This window comes from Lineus longissimus, chromosome 19 (genome assembly GCF_910592395.1).
Source record: "Lineus longissimus chromosome 19, tnLinLong1.2, whole genome shotgun sequence".
NCBI classification, from domain to species: Eukaryota; Metazoa; Nemertea; class Pilidiophora; order Heteronemertea; family Lineidae; genus Lineus; species Lineus longissimus.
This window is the reverse complement of record NC_088326.1, coordinates 4,998,825-5,021,849: the sequence shown is the minus strand read 5'-3', so window position 1 is coordinate 5,021,849 and position 23,025 is coordinate 4,998,825. Positions and strand designations below refer to the sequence as shown.

At 40.2% G+C, this 23,025-nt stretch overlaps 2 protein-coding genes and 1 long non-coding RNA gene across 3 annotated transcripts; 1 reads left to right on the top strand and 2 right to left on the bottom strand.

Moving 5' to 3' along the window:
* Positions 1 to 7,568: 7,568 nt before the first annotated feature.
* LOC135503425 (uncharacterized) lies at positions 7,569 to 9,534 on the bottom strand. Its single transcript, XM_064797001.1, has 2 exons — positions 8,885 to 9,534; positions 7,569 to 7,818 (listed from the first exon to the last, which is right to left on the bottom strand). Exons 1-2 carry the CDS (start codon positions 9,532 to 9,534, stop codon positions 7,569 to 7,571), a joined length of 900 nt encoding a protein of 299 aa, XP_064653071.1.
* Positions 9,535 to 14,539: 5,005 nt separating this feature from the next.
* Positions 14,540 to 18,519, bottom strand: LOC135503312 (uncharacterized). The gene is made up of 3 exons (XR_010449882.1): positions 18,417 to 18,519; positions 17,673 to 17,791; positions 14,540 to 14,661 (listed from the first exon to the last, which is right to left on the bottom strand). It is a non-coding gene; the product is annotated as an uncharacterized LOC135503312 (long non-coding RNA).
* Positions 18,520 to 19,716: 1,197 nt separating this feature from the next.
* LOC135503060 (uncharacterized) lies at positions 19,717 to 21,836 on the top strand. Its single transcript, XM_064796346.1, has 3 exons — positions 19,717 to 19,793; positions 20,333 to 20,554; positions 21,224 to 21,836. Exons 1-3 carry the CDS (start codon positions 19,778 to 19,780, stop codon positions 21,358 to 21,360), a joined length of 375 nt encoding a protein of 124 aa, XP_064652416.1. The 5' UTR covers positions 19,717 to 19,777; the 3' UTR covers positions 21,361 to 21,836.
* Positions 21,837 to 23,025: the final 1,189 nt, after the last annotated feature.

The following is a 23,025-nucleotide window of genomic DNA, read 5'->3' as shown; positions in this document are numbered from 1 at the left end:
CGCCCGAAACATACCACTCAACTAACATTGATCATAAAGGCCTACAAAGACAAAATAACAAGCATACAATGCACCCGAGAGACCAAGACTGGCACGGAACACCAAAGGAAAAACCAAAAGGAAAATAAGACCAAATATTACGACATTAACCATGTCAAGACACACATGACAGGCGACAAAATACCTGTCATACCAAGAGAACATTCCAGTAACGAACCGAGAACAACCGTGTGAGTATTTAAATGTACCAAGTAGTCGAGTATGGGGGTAGGAAAAAAAAATCCACAAATAAATAAATTGAACACAGAACCACAGACACATGAAAATAAAATCACACATGTTGCTACCATGGCTACTGGTGCAATGACAAAAATACCAATACTATGTACATTCATATCAAAAGAAGACATTGGTAATTGAAGCAGCAAGTATCAAATATAATACCAATATCAAAACACAATATCCAAAATATATGAAGCCAGTATCTGCTGATTAACTTGGAATCCTGAGTAATCACATCCTCATCCTCATTCCTCATTAATCACATACTAGTTCCATATTATCACTGGACTATAAGAGAAAGTTTGACCAGCAGAATTAACCTGGTCAATATACGACATGTATATTATCATAGTAACATCATAGACGACAGGCAGCAATCCAGTCAGTCTAGATAGTTCATAGCGTTCACTCACATAGAACGAGTGTAAAGGCACGCATGTTGGCAATAAGTGTCACAGTATCGACATCCAAAACGAAAGTAGGTGGCGACAGGTTATATAATAATAAAACATACACACATCATGTACACTAAGCGTCCTATCAGTATACAGAAAAATGCAAGCAAAATGTAGAGTGACTAAACATGACAACCGTAGAAAACTCACATGTATCAAGCACCATCTAGCTCCAAAATTTCAGATTGCACAAAATAGCAATACCAAGTAGTCCCTATATTTTAAGGAGAGATCTCCTAACAGAAAACAGTGGCAAAAATACCAATACCCCACTGGGTATGATTTATGCGCCAGCCAAATGCTGGTGGTAGCCAGGAATTCATCCAGACGGCAGAATGACATGCAAAACAGAAGAACATGCAACACAAACAAATCATGCATACAGGGTGAATTCAGGCCCATCAATCATACACGCAAGCACGCTACACAAGCACACCATGTCAGCTCCATCCAGACTACAATTATCCATCGGTGAGAGATTACTCCTGGTCAAAACATCCGAAATATGTCACTCTCACACATTACAGTGATAACCCTGTCACACACACAACCATGCAGAATTAAGGATGCGCGAATACTCGAGCACACGCACAACTAACCATTGCACATCCACTTTTCCATGTCAACACCCTGTGCTATTAGCAACTTTTTTTTTTTTTGTAATATATATTTTTATTTCCCTAGTACTTTCTTTTTTTACATTTTAAATTTTACATTATACATTTTTCTTTTTTTCTATATTGACATTTCACGGAAAAAAACCTTTTTGTGGAGGCCGAGTATGGAAAGGGTAAAGGATTGTTAGTATTCTTTAAAGTCCTTAATTATACATAGGGAAAGTTTTGAAAGATAAAAGTGCACTATTGGTGCATGTGCAGAGGTGCAGGTGCATGGAACATGTTTGTTTGTTGTTGTTTTTTATTGGTTGTAAGGGGTTGGGCTCTATTTGTTTAAACGATATTTTTCCATTTTTGGTAATGTTCATTGGGGTTTGTGGAATTCTTTTCTATATTAGCTTTGTATTTGATGATGTTTTGTAGTTTTTTAAAATTTAAGTCCTCTTCCTTTAGTTTTGATGTGTAAATGAATTCTTTTATGATTAATTTTAGCTGTTCAATAAGACATGACCCCTTTATATCTCCCAGCAGAACATTGGTTTTATTGAAGTTGTAAGTTATTTGTTTTTGTTTTAAGAAATCTCCCATTTGAAGCCATATATTTTTAGATTTTTGACAGTCCCAGAATAAATGTTCTATAGTTTCAGTGTATATTGTGCAAAAGGAGCAGTTTGTTGTATTTGCAAGTTTTGCTTGGTATAGGAATATATTTGTTGGAATAATTCGGTGTAGGATTTTAAATTGTAGGGCTCTTAGTCTGGTATCTTTGGTGCATGTTAATGGTATGGTGTAGAGTTTGTTCCAAGCCTCTTCATCCGTAGTTTCCCCTAATTTTTCCTTCCATTTGTTCTGTGTGCTGATAGCTTTGATGGTTGTCTTCTCTATCATTTTCGAGTAGGTGAACCTGTTTGGTTTTGGGGTATTCTGTATTTTTTTTAGTAGTTGATCTTGTATCGTTCCTAATTTTTTGCCTTTTAGTTTGTCTTTCCAGGTTTTGGGTACTGCCCTTTTTAATCCTATATACTGTAGGAAGTTACTTGTGTCGCCAACTGTGGTTTTTATGTCATTCCATGTTTTGAAGTTTCCCTGATTGTCAATTATGTCATTTATGTGTGTTATTCCTCTTTGATACCATTCTTTGATGAAAAATGAGTTTCTTCCTTGCAGTTGTAGAATAATGGTTCATTTCTTGGATCTTCCTCTTCTAATCTATTTTGGAATTTTAACTCATACCAAGCCTGAAACACATCTTTCCAAAAAGGGTTTAGATGTTCGTAGAAAGATGGTTTTTCCTCCTTTGCAAGCCAAATATAATTACCTCCATATTTTTCGGTATAGGTATTGAGAAGTATTTTCCAGTCATCGAAGTCTAAGTCATTTAGGATCCGTTTTATCCATGTTATTTTAAGGCTTTTGCAGAAAGTTTCTATGTGTGGGATCTTTAGCCCTCCTTCTTCTAGTTTGTTATACATGACTGTGCGCTTGATTTTGTCCGTGTTACCCCATATGAAATGAAAGCAGGCGTTTTGTAGTTATTTGAGAATATTTTCTGGGGGGTTTGGAAGAGCAGTAAAAAGATGAACTATTTTTGGTAGTGCTAGAGATTTTATGATGGTAGTTTTCCCAAAGATTGTAAGGTTTCTGAATGTCCATATGTTGAGGGTATTTTTAAAGCTTGCCATTTTCTTCAGATAGTTACCTCTTGTAATATCTTCCTCATCCAAGTTGAAGTCAATGCCTAACAGTGTGAACTTTCCCTTATGTTGCCAAACTAAATCTTTCCCTGCTCCTTGATTATAAAAGGTCCCATCATCTCCTAATTTTATAGCAACTGTTTTTGCATTATTTATCTTCAAGCCAGAGCATTTTTCAAAGTTGTCTAGTATTTCCAAGGCCGCAGTCATTGATTTTTCATTATTTTCCAATATCAAACAGGTATCATCTGCGTACAGACTATTCAGGAATTCCGAGCCTCCGATCTCCAGGCCTTTGATATTTGCGTTTCTCTTCAGTGTCAGTGTGAGTACTTCCGTGGCGAGTATGAATAGGTATGGCGATAGAGGGTCTCCCTGACGTACTCCCCGCTCTATACTAAAACGTGACGACAAGTGCCCGTTGTTCAAAATGCAGCTTTTAACATCCGTGTATAGTATTTTGATCCATTTTCTAAAATTATTGCCAAAATTAAAGTACTTCAACGAGTTATCAATATGTTCCCATTTTACAGAGTCAAAGGCTTTCTCGTAGTCTATCAGTAATAATATGCCCTCCATCTTCCGTCGTCTTAACTCGTATATCAAATCGTATATCAGTCTTGTACATTGTCCTAAGGTCCGATTTTTTAAGAATCCTTTTTGATTGTGTGAGATCAGGTATTGGAGTGGTTTTTTCATTCTTCCTGCAAGAGTACCTGATAGAATTTTGTAGTCAATATTGAGCAAGCTTATCGGACGCCAATTCTTGACAAACTCTTTGGCTTTGCCTGGCTTGGGAAGACATGTTATGATTCCTAACCTTTGGAAATCTGAGAGTTTACCAACGCGGAACGCATAGTTTATTGATTTACTTAGGAGGGTTCTTAAGTCTTTCCAGAAAAAATTATAAAACTCCACAGTTAATCCGTCTGCTCCTGGAGAAGTATTGTTTTTCATTGCCTTGAGTGTGTTGTATAGTTCTGCGGCATCTAAGTCACTCTCTATATGTTGTTTGTCCATTTCCTTTAGTTGTTGAACTTCATTTTTGTCTGGTGGGAAGAACATATTCTCGATCAGTGGATCTTTGTGTTGTTTCTTCTCAGAGTACAACTTTTGGTAGAATTGTACTTGTTCTTTCATTATATCCTCTATGTCTGTCACCTCTTGTCCATCCTCCTTGATTAATCTTTTCACGGTTTTTTCTGTGTAATGTTTATTCTCCAGATTTAGGAAAAAATTACTTCCCCTCTCTCCTTCGCAGTGCCATTTTGCTTTCGCCCGTATCATTATGCCCTCCATCTTTTTCTCCCGAATTGTTTCTAGTTCTGTTTGTGCCTCGTGATATTTGGCAAGGTTTTGTTCATTCGGCTCATCCGAATATGATTTATAGAGTTGATCAATTCTTCTTTCCAGGTCTTTTTCGTCTGCATTCATTCTTTTCTTTAGATGAGTGGAATAAGCTATTGTTTTGCCTCGTATCTTCATTTTCAATATTTCCAAGAGAAGTTGGACGTTGATATTAAAATTTCTTTCCTCTGTTGGCTTTTCATGATCCCTCCTTTCACTGTACTCATTGATGGTTTCTTTCATACATTGCTTGATTTCTTTGACGTACGTTTGATCTCTCAGAAGTGAGTTGTTAAACTTCCAGATGCCTGGTCCTTTTTTTGTTCATTGAATTTGATGCACATTTCTACTGCTGCGTGATCGCTTTTATATCCTGGTTTTATTTTGATTTCATTAACATTGTCTAAAATATCTCCTGACACTAGGAAATAGTCAAGTCTACTCTGTTTCTTTCCACTGTGCCATGTAAACGTTCGAGTTGTCGGGTGTTTTATTCTCCAAGGATCTTGCAAATCCATGTCATCTTTTATTTGCAATAGTTTTTCGTGAGCTTTTGGGTTGTTCATTTTGTGAATATTTGAGGTGTCTAGTCCATAACTTTGTACAACATTGTAGTCTCCTCCCCAGATGATTGGTAGATTTTGGTAGTGGCAGATTTTTTGTTTGAGAGTTTCAAAGAAGATAGGATTGTCGTCGTTCGGCCCATATACGTTTACTAGCAATAGGCGGGTATTATGCACCGTCAACTCTAGAATTATGTATCTCCCTTCTTCATCTAGGCATTTATCGTGTAAGGTGTATTCAAATGAATTTTTGAACAGAATGCCAACTCCTCTACTATTGCTTTTATGATTAGCGAAGAAGGCTGTGTAGCCCCATTCCTCCGTTCATTTCTTGAAGTTTTCATTAGTCGAGTGGCTTTCTTGAATGAAGTTTATATCTTTTGCTTTTTGTTTTAAGTAGTTAAAGGCATCATGTCTTTTGGTTTTGTCCGCTAAGCCCCTAACATTACATGTTCTAAAGCAAAGGCTCATGTTGAGTGCGTGCGTGCAAGTGCTATTACAAAATGTCAATTACAATACAGTAGTGGTTGAAAAATAGGCGGCTTATTCCCTAAGCCTGGTCACCAACCAATTGTAGCAGAAAAGAAATAACTAGCCTGGTCAGCCCATTCATGACCAGTAATGATTAGCTGAGACTCAAGTCTAGCCCTCTACTTGTACCAACATGGGTACCTCACAATAGCAAAAAGAAATGACCAAAGTGAAGACTGGCACCAAAGTTCACAAACATGTACAAAAGCAATGGATTAGGGTGTGTACCAGTGAGCTTTAACAGCACACAAGAAGTGGGCACACATGTACTATTTATGGGGGCCGTCTCAAAAATATACACTCATCTTGTAAAGGGTTTTCCCCGAGTCTAAATATTAGGATTAAATATTAACAATTTTTTGGGATTTACTTGTATCCATATTGAAGTTTCTAGAAAGATCACATGTTGATATTGTCTTAACTTGTAATAGGATAGTCTTATGATACTATATGTGTCACTGTGTAATTTTATCACAATCTTAAAAACACCCACACAAAAGGGAAATTTAGTACGAATCTCTCAAGACACATTACATTATTTGTCCGTTTGTTAAGTATAACAGTTCACTCAGTCACAAACCTTAGATGTCGCACACAGTAATCCATATGTTCTAGGACTAAATGTCACACAATAGTCCATACGTTATATAGGGGTTAGATGTCACACAAATAATCCATACGTTATATACGAAATATGTTTCGCACATTATCCAAGTTTCTTATATATAAGCGTCCTCCAGAATACAGATCACTTAATGTCACTGAATTCGTAATTCCACATTGAAAAGATTGTAAGTTGCTTATTTCGTGAAGTCACATGTGAATGTGATGTATTTTGTTTTGTGCCTCTAGAGCGACAGGCGGTAGGAGAGCAAAAACAAAAACAATGTCTCACATTAGTCTATGTGTCGCATGTCGTTGTTTACTGCCTGATTATCTGTTTAAAGTCATCAAAAAGGTCTAGGGTGTGAATTTTCCCATTTTTATCTTTTGCCCTGACTTTTCCATTGATGAACCACACAGCCTCGAACAGCCCCGACTCCTCTGCTTGGCGCACCAAGGAAACGTTATCTCGAGTCATGTCTTCTGCAATCGATATTCCGGACCCCTTCAGCTGCTTCCTATTCGACAAAACAGAGTGCCTTATGATGGGCTTATACTTTTGCGTCATGGACTTCTTGGATTTCGGCAGTCTGTGGGCAACAGATACGTCAGCAGGGGAAATCTCGATCTTAAGTTTCCTCCTTATGATGTTACAAACTACCTGCTTTACGTCCTCGTCTTTCTCCTCCTTTACATTGAACATTCGAGCATTGTCCTTTCTTGAGTACTGGGCCTATCTGTTGAGCTCCTTCTTTGTTTCTTTTGGGCTAATGTATCCTTTACTTTTGTCTAACTCAGTTTCTAAAACTTTCACACGTGTGTCCAGTTCATTTATTTTTCCATTCATTTCTTCTATCACATTTTTCAGATATGCACGTATTTGTTCCTTAAACTCCTTGAAACACGTTTCCATTTTGGAGTCAAAGTCTTTCAATGCTTTACCAGTACAAGAATCCTGAGACTCCTCCTCAAATTCACCAAGCAAATCCATTTTCACAGTCTCTAATTCCTCACCTTGAATTTTTGCAATTTTTTTCACCTGTGAGACGGTCCCTCCTGAACTTGATCCACCTGAACTTAGAGGGCGATCTCTTTTCTTGGTAAAAATTGAGTATAACCTTTCAACTGGTGTTTTACTTGTAGCCTGGTCTGATCCTGACATCCTTATGTATCCATTTACCAAGAATGGGCTGCCTAGCTGTTTGCAGAGTCTCTGACTTTCTACATTTTCTGGAGCTCTTGGGTCTGCTTACTACAGGTGGCGGCCATGTTTTTTTCTATTCTATTTTTTGCTATTCGCAACTTGTCGGCATGAGTCCTGTACAATTCTCCCTCTGGATTCGACTGTATGGTCACAGTGAAATCCTCCTGGATATCTTTAACCAAATAGGGTCCCTTCCATGGTAAGTGCTTATCTCCTTTAAACGCCTTTCTCGGGTTATAGTACCAAACAAAGTTGCCCTCCTTCAGTGATCTTTACTCATGACTATTGGTCTCGTATCTTTTCTTCTGAATCCGCTGAACCGATTTCAGATTATTCCATACTAGAGCATATGCCTTGTTCAGCCTATCTTCTAGCTGCCTGACGTAGGTTGAAACGACGTAGGTTGAAACAGACGTCATGTCTTTAGACGGCTTCGTGTACAGCAGGTTTATCGGCACCTTCATCTCTCGTCCAGTTAGCATGAAGTGGGGAGTCTCTCCGGTACTACCATGTACTGATGACCTGTACGCCATAAAAAAAGATTGGCAACATGACATCCCATTATCCTGTACTTTCCTTATGGTCATAAACATACGTATTCAGCATGCTCTTTAAAATCTTATTAAAGTTTTCAACAAGCCCATTGCTCTTGGGGTTGTACGGCGTCGTGAGGCTACGGGAAACACCAAGCTTCTCTAGGAGACAGGAATAGATTTTAGAAACAAATTGGGCTCCTCGATCACTATGTAATATATACATGCATCCGAACCTTGATACAAATTCCTTTATTACAGCCTGACAGACTTCCTCGGTCTCCATCGTCCACAATGGAGCAGCCTCCACCCACTAAAGCGCTGTACACACTGACAACATTTTGGGAAACATGTTGGCCAACATGTTGTCCAGGTGCGATGTTATCGAAAATTTGGCCCTGTATACACATGACAACATTCGACAACATGTTGGGCAACTTGTTGTCTAATGTTTCCGAGAAATGAGGATTTTTGAGGGAATATTTTGGAGGGAAATTCATAAACAATGGAAGATTCCAAGAGAAGAAGATGTATTGTCGGTGGCTCTGCCATAATTTTACGTATCCTGATTGAAAGACGGCGGAGAAGACGTAAAGATGAGAAAAGAGTGTGGACAAGACCATGGATTTATATGAGACACCAGCATGGGGCAAATTTTGTAGCTATTTCTAGAATAGCAGCTTTCTTTTTGTTTTTGTCTTTATATTCCCTGGATGTTACATCCCATAAACAGGCACAACTTTCCCATACTGCAATAAGTTGTTCAACTTCACTCAGTAACCATTCCTTGCTTGAGGCTGCCATTTTGACTACATCACATGGCTTAAGGTAGATCATGTGATTTGTGGCCTATTTCTGATTGGATAAAACTCGACAACATCATTAGCATATCGGCAACAAAATTGATTTTGTATTATTTCGACAACATTTGAGCAACATTTGGCCAACATGTTACCGAATGTTTCCGAACTGTACCCACTGCCAACATTTTCGATAACATCGCACCTGGACAACATATTGGCCAACATGTTTCCCAAAATGTTGTCAGTGTGTACAGAGCTTTAGTGAAGTTATCTTCTATCGTCACCGCGTATCTATACCCTCTTGAAGTTTCCTTGAGGGGGCCGATCAGGTCGATGGACACTCTCTCAAGTGCCTCACCGAAAAGCTGCTGTGTCAGAGGGACTGGTATCTTCTTGTGTGGGCGTTTGATGACATTACAGGCCTCTTCTAAGCTGTCATCTGTTTGCTTGGTGTGAGTACAAGATGGTACATCTGTGGATTTTTTAAGGTGGAACTTGCGAATATGGCCTGTAGGTCGATTTGGCTCTGGCACTTCTTGTCGGTCACATTGGTCACACTGGAGTCGGCTCATGAAATCAGCATTCACATGGTGTCTTCCCGGGCGGTGGATGGTCGAAAACTTAAACTGTGAGAGAAACAACTGCCATCTCTGTATCTGTTCATTAGCATCACTAAGAGTCAGCATATGACTAACGGCTGAGTTGTCCGTCCGCAAGAGAAACTGATGTCCATACAAGTAGGGCTTGAAATGCTCAACAGACCAAACAACACCTAAAAATTCCCTCCTAGTAATACAATATTTTCTCTCTGCATCAGATAGCAATCGTGAATAGTAGCCGATTACAGTTTCTTTTCCGTCCAAGACCTGGCTCAAAACACTTCCAATACCAGTATTTGGCATCCTTGTCAAGCACAAAGTTACCAGCTTTCACATCAGGGAAGGCAAGAACAGGCGGGTGTAAAAGTGCCGCCTTTAGACGTTGAAATGAGGCCTCATGGGCTGGAGTCCAAATCAGATTACTAGATGCCTTAGTGAGCTCATAGAGTGGCGCAGAAATGTCACTCATGTTCCGAATAAACCTGCGGTAGTAACTTACCAAACCAAGAAAACGCTTCACCTCAGTGCGTAACTTATGACAAGGAACAGAGGACAAAGAAGGCCAAGCCTGAATAGACTCAAGTTTAGACTTCAACGGGTGGATGCCAAGACCCGAAATAACATCACCAAAATACTGTACAGAAGGCTGGAGTAAAGAACACTTGCTGGGTTTGATCTTGAGATTAGATGACTGCAATCTCGCTAGAACTTTGTCCATGTTAGAAATTGTTTCCTCAAAAGTGGCACCAAACACAAGGACATCGTCAAGATACAGTAGGCACCGTTCCCACTGAATACCACGAAGGACCCTTTCCATAAGTCGCTCAAACGTAGCGGGAGCGTACACAAACCAAAAGGATGAACCGTAAAATGGAATAGTCCTTTTTTGTGAGAAAGGCAGTCTTCTCTTTATCCTCAATGGACTTCAGTGGCACCTGCCAATATCCCGACTGTAGATCTAACGTACAGAAGTACGTCTTCCCATGCAGCGTATCAATACAGTCATCAAATCGTGGGAGTGGATAGGAGTATGTTTTAGTGACGGAGTTCAACTTCCGGAAATCCACACAGAAGCGGGCCGTTCCATCCTTCTTCGTCACTATAACAGGGGGGCTTGCCCCAGGGACTGACAGAGTCCTCCATTACACCACGCCCCAATCCATCATCCACAGCCTTTTCAATGTCTTGTTCCCGGCTATATCCCTGCCTACGTAACGGAAGTCGGATAGGTTGTGCATCACCAGTATTGATCTCATGACTGGCAAAGTCAGTCAACCCAATATATGTAGGGGAACTTGAGAATGTAGATGAATACTTCATAAGCAGGAGTGCAAGCTGTCGTTTCTGTTGCTCATGCAGACCGTTACACGATGAAGTGTAGAGTAGAAATAGATGGTCGGGAATATCTTGCTCTAAGTCAACAAAAGATGATGGTTCAGTTGACATATTGTCAGCGGCAGGGTTTTCACTAGGCGATAAGGTTCTAGCTACATAAGTCGTTTGCTCATCATTAGTTGCCTTCAGAGTATCTGCTGGAAACTCATATCCTATAACCGTCCCTTCCGGTATCACAAGTGCTTCATCATTCGGGTTGAATAGCTGAACTGGAGTGTTGATACGTTTCCGTTGCTGGATTGTTACGGACCGTGCTGGTAGGACACCATATTTCTGCACAAAATGCACACTCGGCTCCAACATAACCTCTTGCCGGTTGCGAAATGGCCTGTTTAACAGCGCTATCGTAGCTGTCTCCTCTCCCGGTGGCAGTTTCAGAGGTTTAGCCAATCTAACTGAATGGGGTAGTATCCTGTGGCGCTCAAAGATCAACGGATATTCCTTCCTTGGAATGCATAAGTACCCGAGCTCAACTTCAAATCGAATTTAACTGGTTCAAAAAGTTCATTCCCCAGATTCCATCCAGACCTTTCATGTATGTTACCGTTAGGTTGAACGTAAACGTGTTATGAATCCTCACGGGCATGGCAACTTTTCCAAATAATTAAGTTGTGATTCACCATCAGCCATCAGAATATCAGCTCTGTGCTTCTGAAGAGGTGGTCTAAACTTCTAGGGTATCCTATGATAAGCAGCCAAGGACAAAAATGAACAGCTGGCACCAGAATCGAGCAAGAAACAAGAAGAAACACCATTTAAGTAGGTGTTGATAAACATCCTTTCCTTGGAGCCAACAAATTCCCTCTTATTATCCTTGCCATGCTCCTCGGCTCCATGTGAGGGGGCACGGCCTATTGGTTGAGATTCAGTCAATCCAATCCTATTTCGTAGTCGATCCAAAAGTAGGGTGTGGTCAACCGTATCAAATGCGGCTGAGAGATCAAGAAGTATTAAAAGCACTTCATCCCCAACATACAGGGATGTAAGGATCTCATCCGTAACTTTAAGAAGGACCGTTTCCGTACTATGTCCCTGTCTATAAGCGGACTGATTAGGATCAAATAACTGGTTCGATGACATATGATCCCTGAGACGTACCGCGATGATCCTTTCGATAAGCTTGGACAGGTATGTCATGTTTGAGACCGGTCTATAATTGCCGAGCTCATCCTTATCCAGCGATGGTTTTTTCAGTAACGGTTTCACAAGGGCAAATTTTAGCGCAGTGGGAAGATGGCCTTGCTGAAGAGATTTATTGATAATTGCAACAAGCACCGGCAGAAGAGAACCTATGCAGTCCTTCAATAGGGTTGTGGGAATAGGATCCTGCGTACAACTCTTGGACGGGAGCGACAGGACAAGCTTCCTAACCTCATCTTCAGTGGTAGGTGTGAAGCTGTCAAGGATTGGAATATCCCCGTTCCCCTGGTCATCCAGAAGTTGGTCTCCTTCGGACTCCGCATTACGTAAATCCAATCTCTCCCGAATCCCGGAGATCTTATTCATGAAGAAACTACAAAAGTTATCCGCTAGTTCCTTAGGATCCTTGTGATCTGGCAGTGGTAGTGAAGGCACTTTACCAAGGAGTTCATTGACCGTGGAAAACAAGTTCATGCTGCTACCAGTCTCTATCCTCGACCTATGGTACTGCAATTTTGCACTGTCTATTAGATCACAGACCACTTGACTTTGAGCACGAAAGAGTTGCTGATTTATCTCTGTACGTTCTTTTCTCCATCTACGCTCCAGCTTACGTCTAGCTAACCGGGATTGGCGAATCTCATCCGAAAACCATGGAATATTGGGTTTCACAATCACCGAACGCGTGATCTCGGGTGCATGTTTATTGAGAATATCCCTGAGAACAGAGTCATATTGGTCAACTAATGCATCCAAGTCATCGTGGGGATTCAAGACCAAACTAGAGTTCTCTATATCTGCGCGGAACGCTTCACTGTTTATGTCATTTATCTTCCTTGACGTGACCGATTTCCGGAGTTGAGGTGGTTTCGCAATCCGAAGGCCACCATGAACCGCGAAGTGGTCCGGTGGCAGTGATTGATCCACCAGTAGATCCTGAATGAATCCAGAAACTGCGGGTGATAACAAGGTCGAGAATGTGCCCCTTAATGTGCGTTGGCTCCTTGACATGTTGAGTGAGGTTAAATGAGTCCAGAAGTTGCTCAAAATTCCGCACATGCGTGTCATCCTGCTTATCCATATGGATATTGAAGTCCCCTGTAATCAGTAGATACTCAGCAGTGGACACGACACGTTCCAAAAGTAATGCAAACTCTTGAATGAATTCATTGACGCATCTTGGATAAGGATCCGGTCTGTAGATGACAATGGCATGAATTGCATTGGAGCCGGAAGTTACGATTCCATCAATACATTCGAAGTGCCGATAAGTGGGTACTTTATTGCGTTTGAAAGTCGCGCCTCCCTTTAGTAGGATCCCAACACCGCCATGACCTCCTTTAGGAACACGTGCCTCATTTTTTTCATTAATAAGTTATTAACTTTATCAAGATCATCTTTAGCTTGATCAAGATCTTCTTCTAATGCTTGATTTTTTTCAGCATCATCTTCCCAACCTTTTAGATAATCTCTTGTTAAGTTTTTCTTTGAATTTTTGTCTTTTTCCAATATCTCTTTCATTTTATCTTTCTCTTTAATCATTTCCTCTATTTGATCGTTTAGTTCCATCATCTTCCTATCTATTTCCATTTTTTGGCTGTAGAAAGATCATCACCAGCCTTTTTTAATGCTCTAACTTCTCTCATTACTTTATCCGTGAAGCCTAATTCTTTAAGCTCATCACCAGTTGCATCAATCAACCTATCTATTAGTTTGAGTGATTTAATAACCTCATCGATTACTGTTTGTGTTTCATTTGATAATAACTGAGGTCTTCTTACCCTTCTACTACCTTCCATAGGCACTGTTGTTTCACCTGGAACATAATTATGGTCTTGAATCTGGTTGAATCATTTCTTTAATCTTGTTAGCAAAAGTTACACCCAAATCTTTTGGCCATGGTTTTGGGGAGAACCGTTTTGGTCATTGATGTCAATTTTGCGATCTTAGAGGTAGTTGTGTGGTAGTGCAGCTTTCTTCCCTGGGCAGTTTATGGTCTCATTAACACACGTCTCTTCGAACTCCTCTCCCGTCACCACACGACAACACACGACACAAAAGTGTCCGCCCCGGCACGCAGTCGGTCCAAGGCTACTCCAGTAGCCACCAAGCTCGTAGCTGGTTCACAAATTAACGGTCTGGCGACACCTTGGCCGCAAAGCCAACTCACGGTTCACCCACGCGATGGCAGCCATGCCATTGCGCTCCAACCCGCGGCTGGACGCAAATAAACATGTGATAACACCACGACTCTCCGACACACAGCCGGTTCACATCCCACCCGGAATGAAGACCGATGCATGGTCACAACCGTCGGGCAAACAGTTAAGGAAGTATGGACCTTTACACAAAATTCTTTGAACAACAGTTTGAGACACACCTGCCCAGTAGATGCATGATCACAACCAGAAACAGTCTGGAACTTTACATCATTTCATTTGAAGTGAAGGTTGGTTGTGATAAACTAATTCCAGTGAACATGGCCCAGCCTGCCTAAGCCAAACAGCCATGCAGCTATTGCCGTCCGCTTTACATCAGGGACAACATACAAGTTGCATAGTGCCAGGCAAGGACCAAGTCCAAGGGGTATGATTATCTTAGCCCGCATTGATTATAGCGAGTAAAAACTTAACAGACACACTGATTTTTTTGTAAACCAATTGCCACATACTGTTTATTTATTTTTATTTTTAGTTATATAAGTATAACAGTGAAAAGGAATGAAATACGAGAACCGACTTGTTCTTCTGATGACCGCGCATGTGAGCGCTGATGTTGGATGGGAGGTGCGTGGTGTTTGTTTGGTTCTATATATAAAAGTAGCTCCTCTCCTCTCTCTCGGTCATTTGTTATGTGGTCACCGAAACGTTGAAATGCAGCAGATGTCGAACATCCCTGTAAAACATGATAACATGTGTCTAAAGCGCACATTGCGACGAAAGGTTCAGGTCTGAATACGCTGATCTGACTGACGACAAAACGCAATTTTGCGGGACAGTGATTAAAGCTGGGCCAAAACATAGAATTGAATGCAATTAGCCTCCTGCTTCCTTGGTCAGTTTTCCTATTTCATGTCAGGCAACCACAAATTTTGAAAATATTTTTGGGAAGGGGGGGATTTTGACATCAGTTGATACTCTGGCTCTGATTAAACCCCTTTTAATACACCAGGCGGAGGAAGCCACTGCTGGCCCAAACAATCACTGATCAATCTTGGGAAAAAGGAATAGTTTTGTTAGGGGTAGAACCCTTTTTTCAACACATTGACAATCCAAGGCATGTACATTTGTAAACATCAATGTTCCGTGATGCTGCATGTACATTTCAGAAGTACGATGACCTTTTTTTCGGACGGAGTCAACATCAAAATTTAGATTTCTCACCCGAACACTGATCATTCTTTTGCTTCAGATCAATGAATTATAACCCTGACAATGATTCTGAGCTGTCTTTCACTGAATCCATTCAATATTTTCTGAGTACTATTGTGCAAAATTCCAGGCTTTATTCCGTCGGATTGATCAGCTGGCATTTTGATTTATCAGATTTGGAAGACAGAGCAAAATTCTGCTCAATCATCATGCCACACATTGAAAAAAACCCGTTCTATTTGTTTATGGGTAGACCTGAGATGAACTATCCAACATCGCTAAACACTTACCGTGACCTGGTAAGACTTTGGGAGCAATATTAGATAGCCTATCCACATCAAAACGGGGGGGGGGGGGACACATCTTCACTATATAAGCCTATCAGGATGCGACTATGTCCGACCCACTTTTATCCAATATGGTGCCTCCATGTAGGCTGGTGCCGGATCTCAAGACTGATACTCTGTATTGATTATGAGCGCTCCGGTAATCCGACAACAAGTTTAAAATTCAAAAATGTGTAATTTTTAACCATTTGTTTAAAGTGAATAATTCATCGAAAAAGCATCTCAAGTACTTCATTTTACATCAGTACATTAAGGATATTCATGCTAACATGAGAATGTATAGAAACATGGAATTGATTGGATAAAGCTGATTTTATTGAGATTAATCGTGAGGCCGACCCTAATTAGCGCATTATTATTGTCTTATTAATTCACAATTCGACTAGTTAGAGGATGTACAATTAACTCATCTTTTGGAAACTCATTAAGTGATACCTCTGCTATCTATTTCAATCATAAATTTGTCAAAAATAGGTTGAAAAAATATTTTTCAAGGGTGAACTTATAAAAAACAACATTTTCCACGGACCATTCGGCTGAATAAAGCCATAATGTTGCAAAGATGCTCATGAAAATAGAAATCTGAAGTAGGAATACGTTCACTAAACCTAGATCTTGAAATGTATGAAATATTGTTGAATTATTTGAGGAATTACAGGATACACACCACTTTGAAATTTAGCCGAAATCAGTTAAAAAATTACCAATTGCTCAGTGTATTGTTTTAATTCTCAAACGGTGGGGAAATTAGATATTTGATATTAAAGGTCCTAACAATCAACAACGAAGTTTTTGGCTTTTAAAAAAAACTCCATAGGTATTTTCTTTAAAGTACTCATTTGTATTTTTCGTAAAAAGTATGCTTAGTAATCCCTATATTTTTTTCCCTATGAAGCACACTACGTACTCGTTCACTACCCATTAAAATATGGGCTTCATAGCTTTGTACTTAGGAAAGTTATTATAGTTACCATTTAGGTTATTCACACAGGTCTAGAAATGACGAAAATCTTGTTTATTGAAGAATTTTTTTCACTCATTTAAAGTGGTAAAATGCAAAAACCGAAACGATGGTCCATTATGGGACTGACGGACTAAATAACAAGGCCAAAAAACCCGACTTATCTTATGTTTCTATCGCGAACAGTCAACAACGACTTTTTGATACGTCAATTTTAAATAAACAGTGTTATACAGCAAAAACAGTTAATTTGGGGCATTAAAAAGAATCCGGTTGCCTATATTCACATAATTTTACCCCAAAAATATGGAAACCGTTGCTATTATGGGTCCAGAAATTGTTTCATGTTGTTCCAATGTTTATTCTCTAGACTTGTCGCCAAAATAGGGGTTAAGTCAGCATGCACAGAGTGTTTACAATTTGTTATTTTAAAAACTCATTCAATATCCCACAGAGTACGTCTTGATATAATATTTCGGGTAGAGTAGATCTTGCAGAAAAGAATGCTTTTTGTCGCAATGAGTTAAGACATATATAGCCAAAGTTATTGCAGTTTTTGTAACCAAGCCGCAAAACATTACATTAACTGGGAAAACTAGTCACAACCACTATGGTGACGTCATATAGGTAGGGTATTTCCCAAGGAACAGCCGGGGAACCGCGGCTGTTCCAAGTAACGTTCTGCCTCAACTGGTTCGGCAGGTCGAACTTGAAGATTTGCCCCCCCCCCCGAATCCAGACTCGGCAAGCAGCCATCTTGATCACCACACGAGACTCTACAGGGTATTGGGAAATGAAATAGTAATTCTCAGAAATCAACGAAAAAGTAGTTCGAATTGATTATTCATCACTGAAAAGAGAAAAGGTGCAGATACAGCTATATTTGATACAAAATATCTTATAACCAACGATAAAACAGTAAACCTGTTCATGTGTTCATGATGAAATCAGTTCCCAAAACTTTCGCTTCACAGCTACACATTCAGCCAAAAAGTGGTGTTAATCGATGAGGTAGAATATATATGAAAATATATACATGTACATCAACCTCGAATCCAAGTGGCCAACTCATGCTATATCATGTAACAATGTGTAATGCATAATGAAACAGGGTCGTGAACTACCAGTTAACGAAATTTGCTAAAAACATACAAGTACGTGTCTGATCAGGCAAGAAATAAACAGAGTTCAAGCAATGATCTTAATATTAAATTTAAAAAAACATACCTAGTGAATCAAACGATCTTTGTACCTGTTAGTTTGCTGTTTCTCTGCCAGCTGCTGTCTTAGTGCTGATATCCTCAGTTCAAAATTCGCTAGAAAATTCGCTGATTTCTAGCATTTTTCTAGAGGAAATACAATGAAATCAACAAATATAATCGGGGTTCGTAGCAAAGTCAAATGCCCTTTGGGCAGGTTTGTCAGGAGTCATGCAAGGAACATGCATACTTACTTTCTTACTATAAAAGCCTTAGATAAAGCCAACTCTGTTCTGTTCTTGTAAGCTTTTACACATCCAGGCAGTTTTCAATAACACCAGAAAGTTTAATCTGTTCACTGGACATTTATTTACCAGAGATAGTCTTTGGATTCACCATTGCGAGAAATGTCTTCTACGTTGTTCTTGCATTTTATCTTGTCGCACACAAAGAACAGGCCGGGCTATGACGACTGTACGCCGCACGCTGGATACGGGATGTTGGTTCTAATATGGTGGGATAAAACCATCAGCCGTTACCCAGTTTAACGTTAGGTTAGCCCCTCCAGGGGCTGTAAATCTTGACCTGGCAGTTTATAAGAATAGCGACTGCTGGTCGTCAACAGAGCGGTCCGAAATAACCAACTAAACAACTTGATATAGATTTCATACTTTTCACCAGGCAATTTACAACTATAGGATACGAGGGATAGAGTGAAGAGTTCCGAATTAGGCCAAGGAGAAGATAGAAGAGGAGACGGGAGATGTCCTACCTTTGCCATGGAGTCATACCAGGGACGGGCACACACATGACCGGTTTATAAGAGCTCATAGCTCGGAAACGCTGCTGGATAATTCGGAGGAATTCAGTTCCTTTTAGAAATCAGCCGCGTCCCATGGCTTGCGTCCATCGCCCAGGTCAGTCGCAGGGAAAAAGCCGCGATCTCTAGTTCATATATCGGGAGTCAAACGTGTCATCAGACCATATGAAATGACCAATCAGAAAGTGCCAACTCATTAAGTTAAAAGCCTTCAACGATACACCCGTGATAAACGCATGTTGTTATTACCTGAATCACTATTATAAATAAATAATAATAAATATAGAAGTTGTAAAGCGCCTTTCCAGGTCACCCTGCTCAAAGCGCTTCCTCCTCTATTTTTTGAAGTGAAGTGTGTTTTAAGAAGGGATTTGAATTGGGTGAGGGTCTCAGCAGATGCAATTGCTTTGGGGAGTCGATTGGCTAACCTTGATAGATATCAGATTGGCTATCGCAATTAAACATTAAACCACCTGTCTGATTCCAAAATGTATGTTAAAAGGCCTAGCACTATCAAGTCCAAATATATAATTATACAGTGTTTCTGGACACTGTAACACGACAATGCCATCGGTCTTCTTGCGGGAAGTTGCGAGAACTGACGAGAACAACATAGCCCCTGAAGAAGAAATTGTGGACAATTGAGAAACTGTAGACAGTCTGCATAAAATTCGAATCCGGTGAAACATTTTAAACAACATTATTCTCCGGATATTTGGCAAACAATGATGCCGTCCACCCAGACAAGCTATCAATTCATCGAAAGTTAATATAAGATAAAAAACATGAACAATTACATATCAATGTCATCACTGTCTGAAAACTTAGTGACACCTGTTACAATTCCAAGTACAAAGAAAACTGGTGTGTGCAACTGACAACTACCGACACAGTTTATTTGAATTGGAATACTCGTATGTTGACAAAAACGGAAACCAGTCCTTGCATGCTATCAAAACCTCGTCGCAAAAGTAAGATACATTTTCTAATAAAGGTATTTGTCAGACGTACTCTAGCTTCACCTATCTAAGACACGTACGACGACTCCGTGACGTGATTAGCACTGGACTGGACCACTAGACAACTTGGTTTTTCCAATCATTATCCACCCCGACTGAAAAAAAGCTAAAAGGCATCGAACAAAGGCGTGCATAATATAACTGGGGTTGGCCTGAATGTTCAGAAAAAATCTTAGATCAGTGACACTAGAGTACTTATCAACACTGTCACAATATAAAAGCTGATGGCCTGTGCTTGCTTGAATCAGTTTTGCTGGATTCTGTGAGAAAACGACACCTTCGAATGCCACAGCCATGAAGATTGCTATTCGTAAGTAAAAATCATTAAACTTTCTCAATATACCGGAAGTTGCATCTCCTAGCTGATTTGATTAGGCACTGCACAACTGTAGGACATGGCTTCCATCTAGAGAGAGTATCCCAAGAAAACAAGCATAATCACAAAAAGATTGAGAGTCCTCCAACTGATATGTCTTTGGGCACATCCTCAGCAACACCTATCGTCTCGCAAGTACTGGGTGAGAGATGGGACAGTTTACTTGAAACTTGTTGAGCGAGAAAATACAGTATCCGAGGGAGGGGGGGGGGGGGGCGCATTGGGTAAAGATTCCTCAAAGGATGGGAGGGCCGGGAAAATATTCTGGATTGAGCGCGTTCAGTACTATCCATGCCGCGTCAGCAGAGATAATAATATATGCCAAATAAAGGGTTGGGCAAGCTAATTATGCGCTTGACGATATATATGATGCCATGGGTGTGGATAATTTGGTTATTCATGGAAGGTACAGTTATGACTATTGTCATGCAAAATGAGGCTAAATCACTCCTATTCTTCTGCCGTTCTTTCAGTTTGTCTCTTTGTAACAATTGGTCTTGCCAGTGCGGCCCTCAATAAAAGTACCGCAACGAAAATCCTCGCCTTTGTCAACAACCCCATCCAGCTGAATAACGGCATCGATGGCGCCATTAGGAACGCGCTAGGCGAGAAGAAGAAATCCGGTGAACTGCCCGTGGCCGGTTATAGTATTGTCAAGTTCAGCGCCCCTACCTGTGGATTCTCAAATGGAAGATGTAAGAAAACAAATGACCGTTATTTTGTTGTGGTAATTTTTTACGCCATACTTTAAAGCGGGAAATAATCGCGGCTATTAAGTATATTGTTCACGGTTTTTTGTGAAATTGCATCTTTGGGCGTAATTTGAATTTTACGTTTTAATAACACTGTATCAGTAATTTACTAAATTTTAGTTTTTGAAATTGGAATGCACGTGAACATTTGCCGATTTGTAAAACTTCAGTTTTGTTACGAAATTTCGTTGCTTAAAAACGTTTCAAAAACGATTTTCGATGCGATTTGTTGAGCGAATTTTTACGATTAATTTGGAGATGATCAACACTTTACCTGCTGGTCTCAAAACTGAAATACCAAAATCTAAAATCCCGAAGATGATACATAATGTAGAGAAGTAAAGTTTTTACGGTCATTAATTTTGAAATTCATGATTGTATATGAAATTTTTAAATCGTGTAAATACGTCTTGAAGATACATTTCAACATAGCCGTTGTGTAGACAGATACACAAATACTATAAATACCGAGTTTCAGCAACATCGTATGCATAATCACTGCACCACGTCCACAGCATTGTGTATAACTGTATTATTATTTTCCTTGACCGCAAGTAATTACAACATGCATACGCCTTTAACAATAAACACGTTTCCATATCTGTTTTTCAGCATCCTGTACAGCCTCAACCACTGACCCATTAACCGGGGTCACGGGAACCGGAAAGGGCCTTCAAATAGGAACCGCACTCAAGGCCTCTCTCATTAGTCTCTTTGACAACATAAAAGCCATTGCGCAGAAGGTATAATGGAGCCAGAGGTTGGTGATCGTCGGCTATACGTCACGACGTTTCTTGCCCTATGTACACTACTGGAGAACGATAATGTTTGAATGTTTGCAATGTATCAGAAGACCACACATTTATCAAGACTTACCTAACAATAACCGCTGAATTCAAAACGAGTCTTCATTGGCGCATAGTGCATTTACCCATATGTTTTAGAATATTGGCGCAAATCTTTGTTAAAGCTAATTAACATACCAGTAGATCACATAATTATTACGTTTCTCTGCCCTTGATGATTTTTCCGTAATGGTCCCCGTTGTCGCCATTTTGGTGGGTCCATTTTATCAAGATTGGCCTGATAACACTTGGGATTAGTCGTTCAGTTTGTGTATCTCGGGAATATTTCCTCCCCACTAAAGAAATAAAATATGAAATATTGTACAGCGTCGCTGTCGCGGGAACGAGGCAGTTCACCAACACATATATCTCATCACAAATAGCTCTTTTAAATTTTGATATTGACTGAAGAATAACACATTTAGAGCTTTAAAAGTAAGGCATTTTTGTCAACCTCGCCTGTTTCTCATCGCTTGATGATTCGCCGCGGCTCTGCCGATCAGTTAGCGTTCCCCCGCCTCGAGCAAGTCGCTGTGTTTTGCGCATCCAGACTGATCACTCAAACGTGTTCAGTTGCCACGCGCAGTTGTTACTGTAGAACGGAAAATATTCGGGGCATAAAATTTTCGCGAATGACTCATGATGGACATATTTGCGGCAGAATATTTTCGCAAGTGAAGAATTTTTTCAAAGAAAATTTAAACTGTCTATTTTGACTCTAAGCTCTTAGTGTATGGTGACTGTAGTGTAAATGTCGACTTTATAATATACTCATTGTTAACAGTGTCGAGTAATTAAGCCTATTATTATTATTATTATTATTATTATCAAAACCTCCAGATAGGAGAACATACAAAAAGTACAGGTACAGAACAACATGAAAATACAAACAAATACAGAGCTTAAAAAGCACGAACCAGTAATCTGACCAGATCCCTCTCAGCCTAGCCGGGGGTGACGTATCTGTCGTCGAGGAGGAGAGATCTAAGGGAATCAACTAAGTTATCCTAGACGCCACAACCCCGGCAAAGCGAGCGGGGCCAGAAAAAGCAAGAACAACAGGTGACACAATACGGGACACAGAGTATAAAAGGGTGCCGACAGTACAATCGCGCCCGGCTATAAAATCGGCTACTGCAACATTAATGTCGCGTGCCGTGAACTGCTGCTTAAAGCTGCTAGAAGGAGTATGCTGTGGTGTGACCGCTTAGGTAAACCGAGCACCCGTTCGAAATTATTACTCTGAAGGCTATGTCGCAAATTCAGATCATGATTATTCACGGTAACACCAGAACACCCAGAGGTAACAATTGGTAGAATGGCAGTTTTCCACAGGTAAGCGTTGGCCTCTGAGCAGAGCCCCGGATAGCGGAAACCAGCACTAAACAAATTATAGGCTCTACGTTAAGCAGCAGAGACCCTCTGCTCTACACGACGAGAGGATGACAAATTATTACAAAATTTAACTCCTAGGATGTTGACTTCATCGACATTGGTGATTACATTATTGTCAAGATGCCAGACTGGGCCCTTAGCCAAAATCTCCTTTCCAAAAATGTATTTTTGATG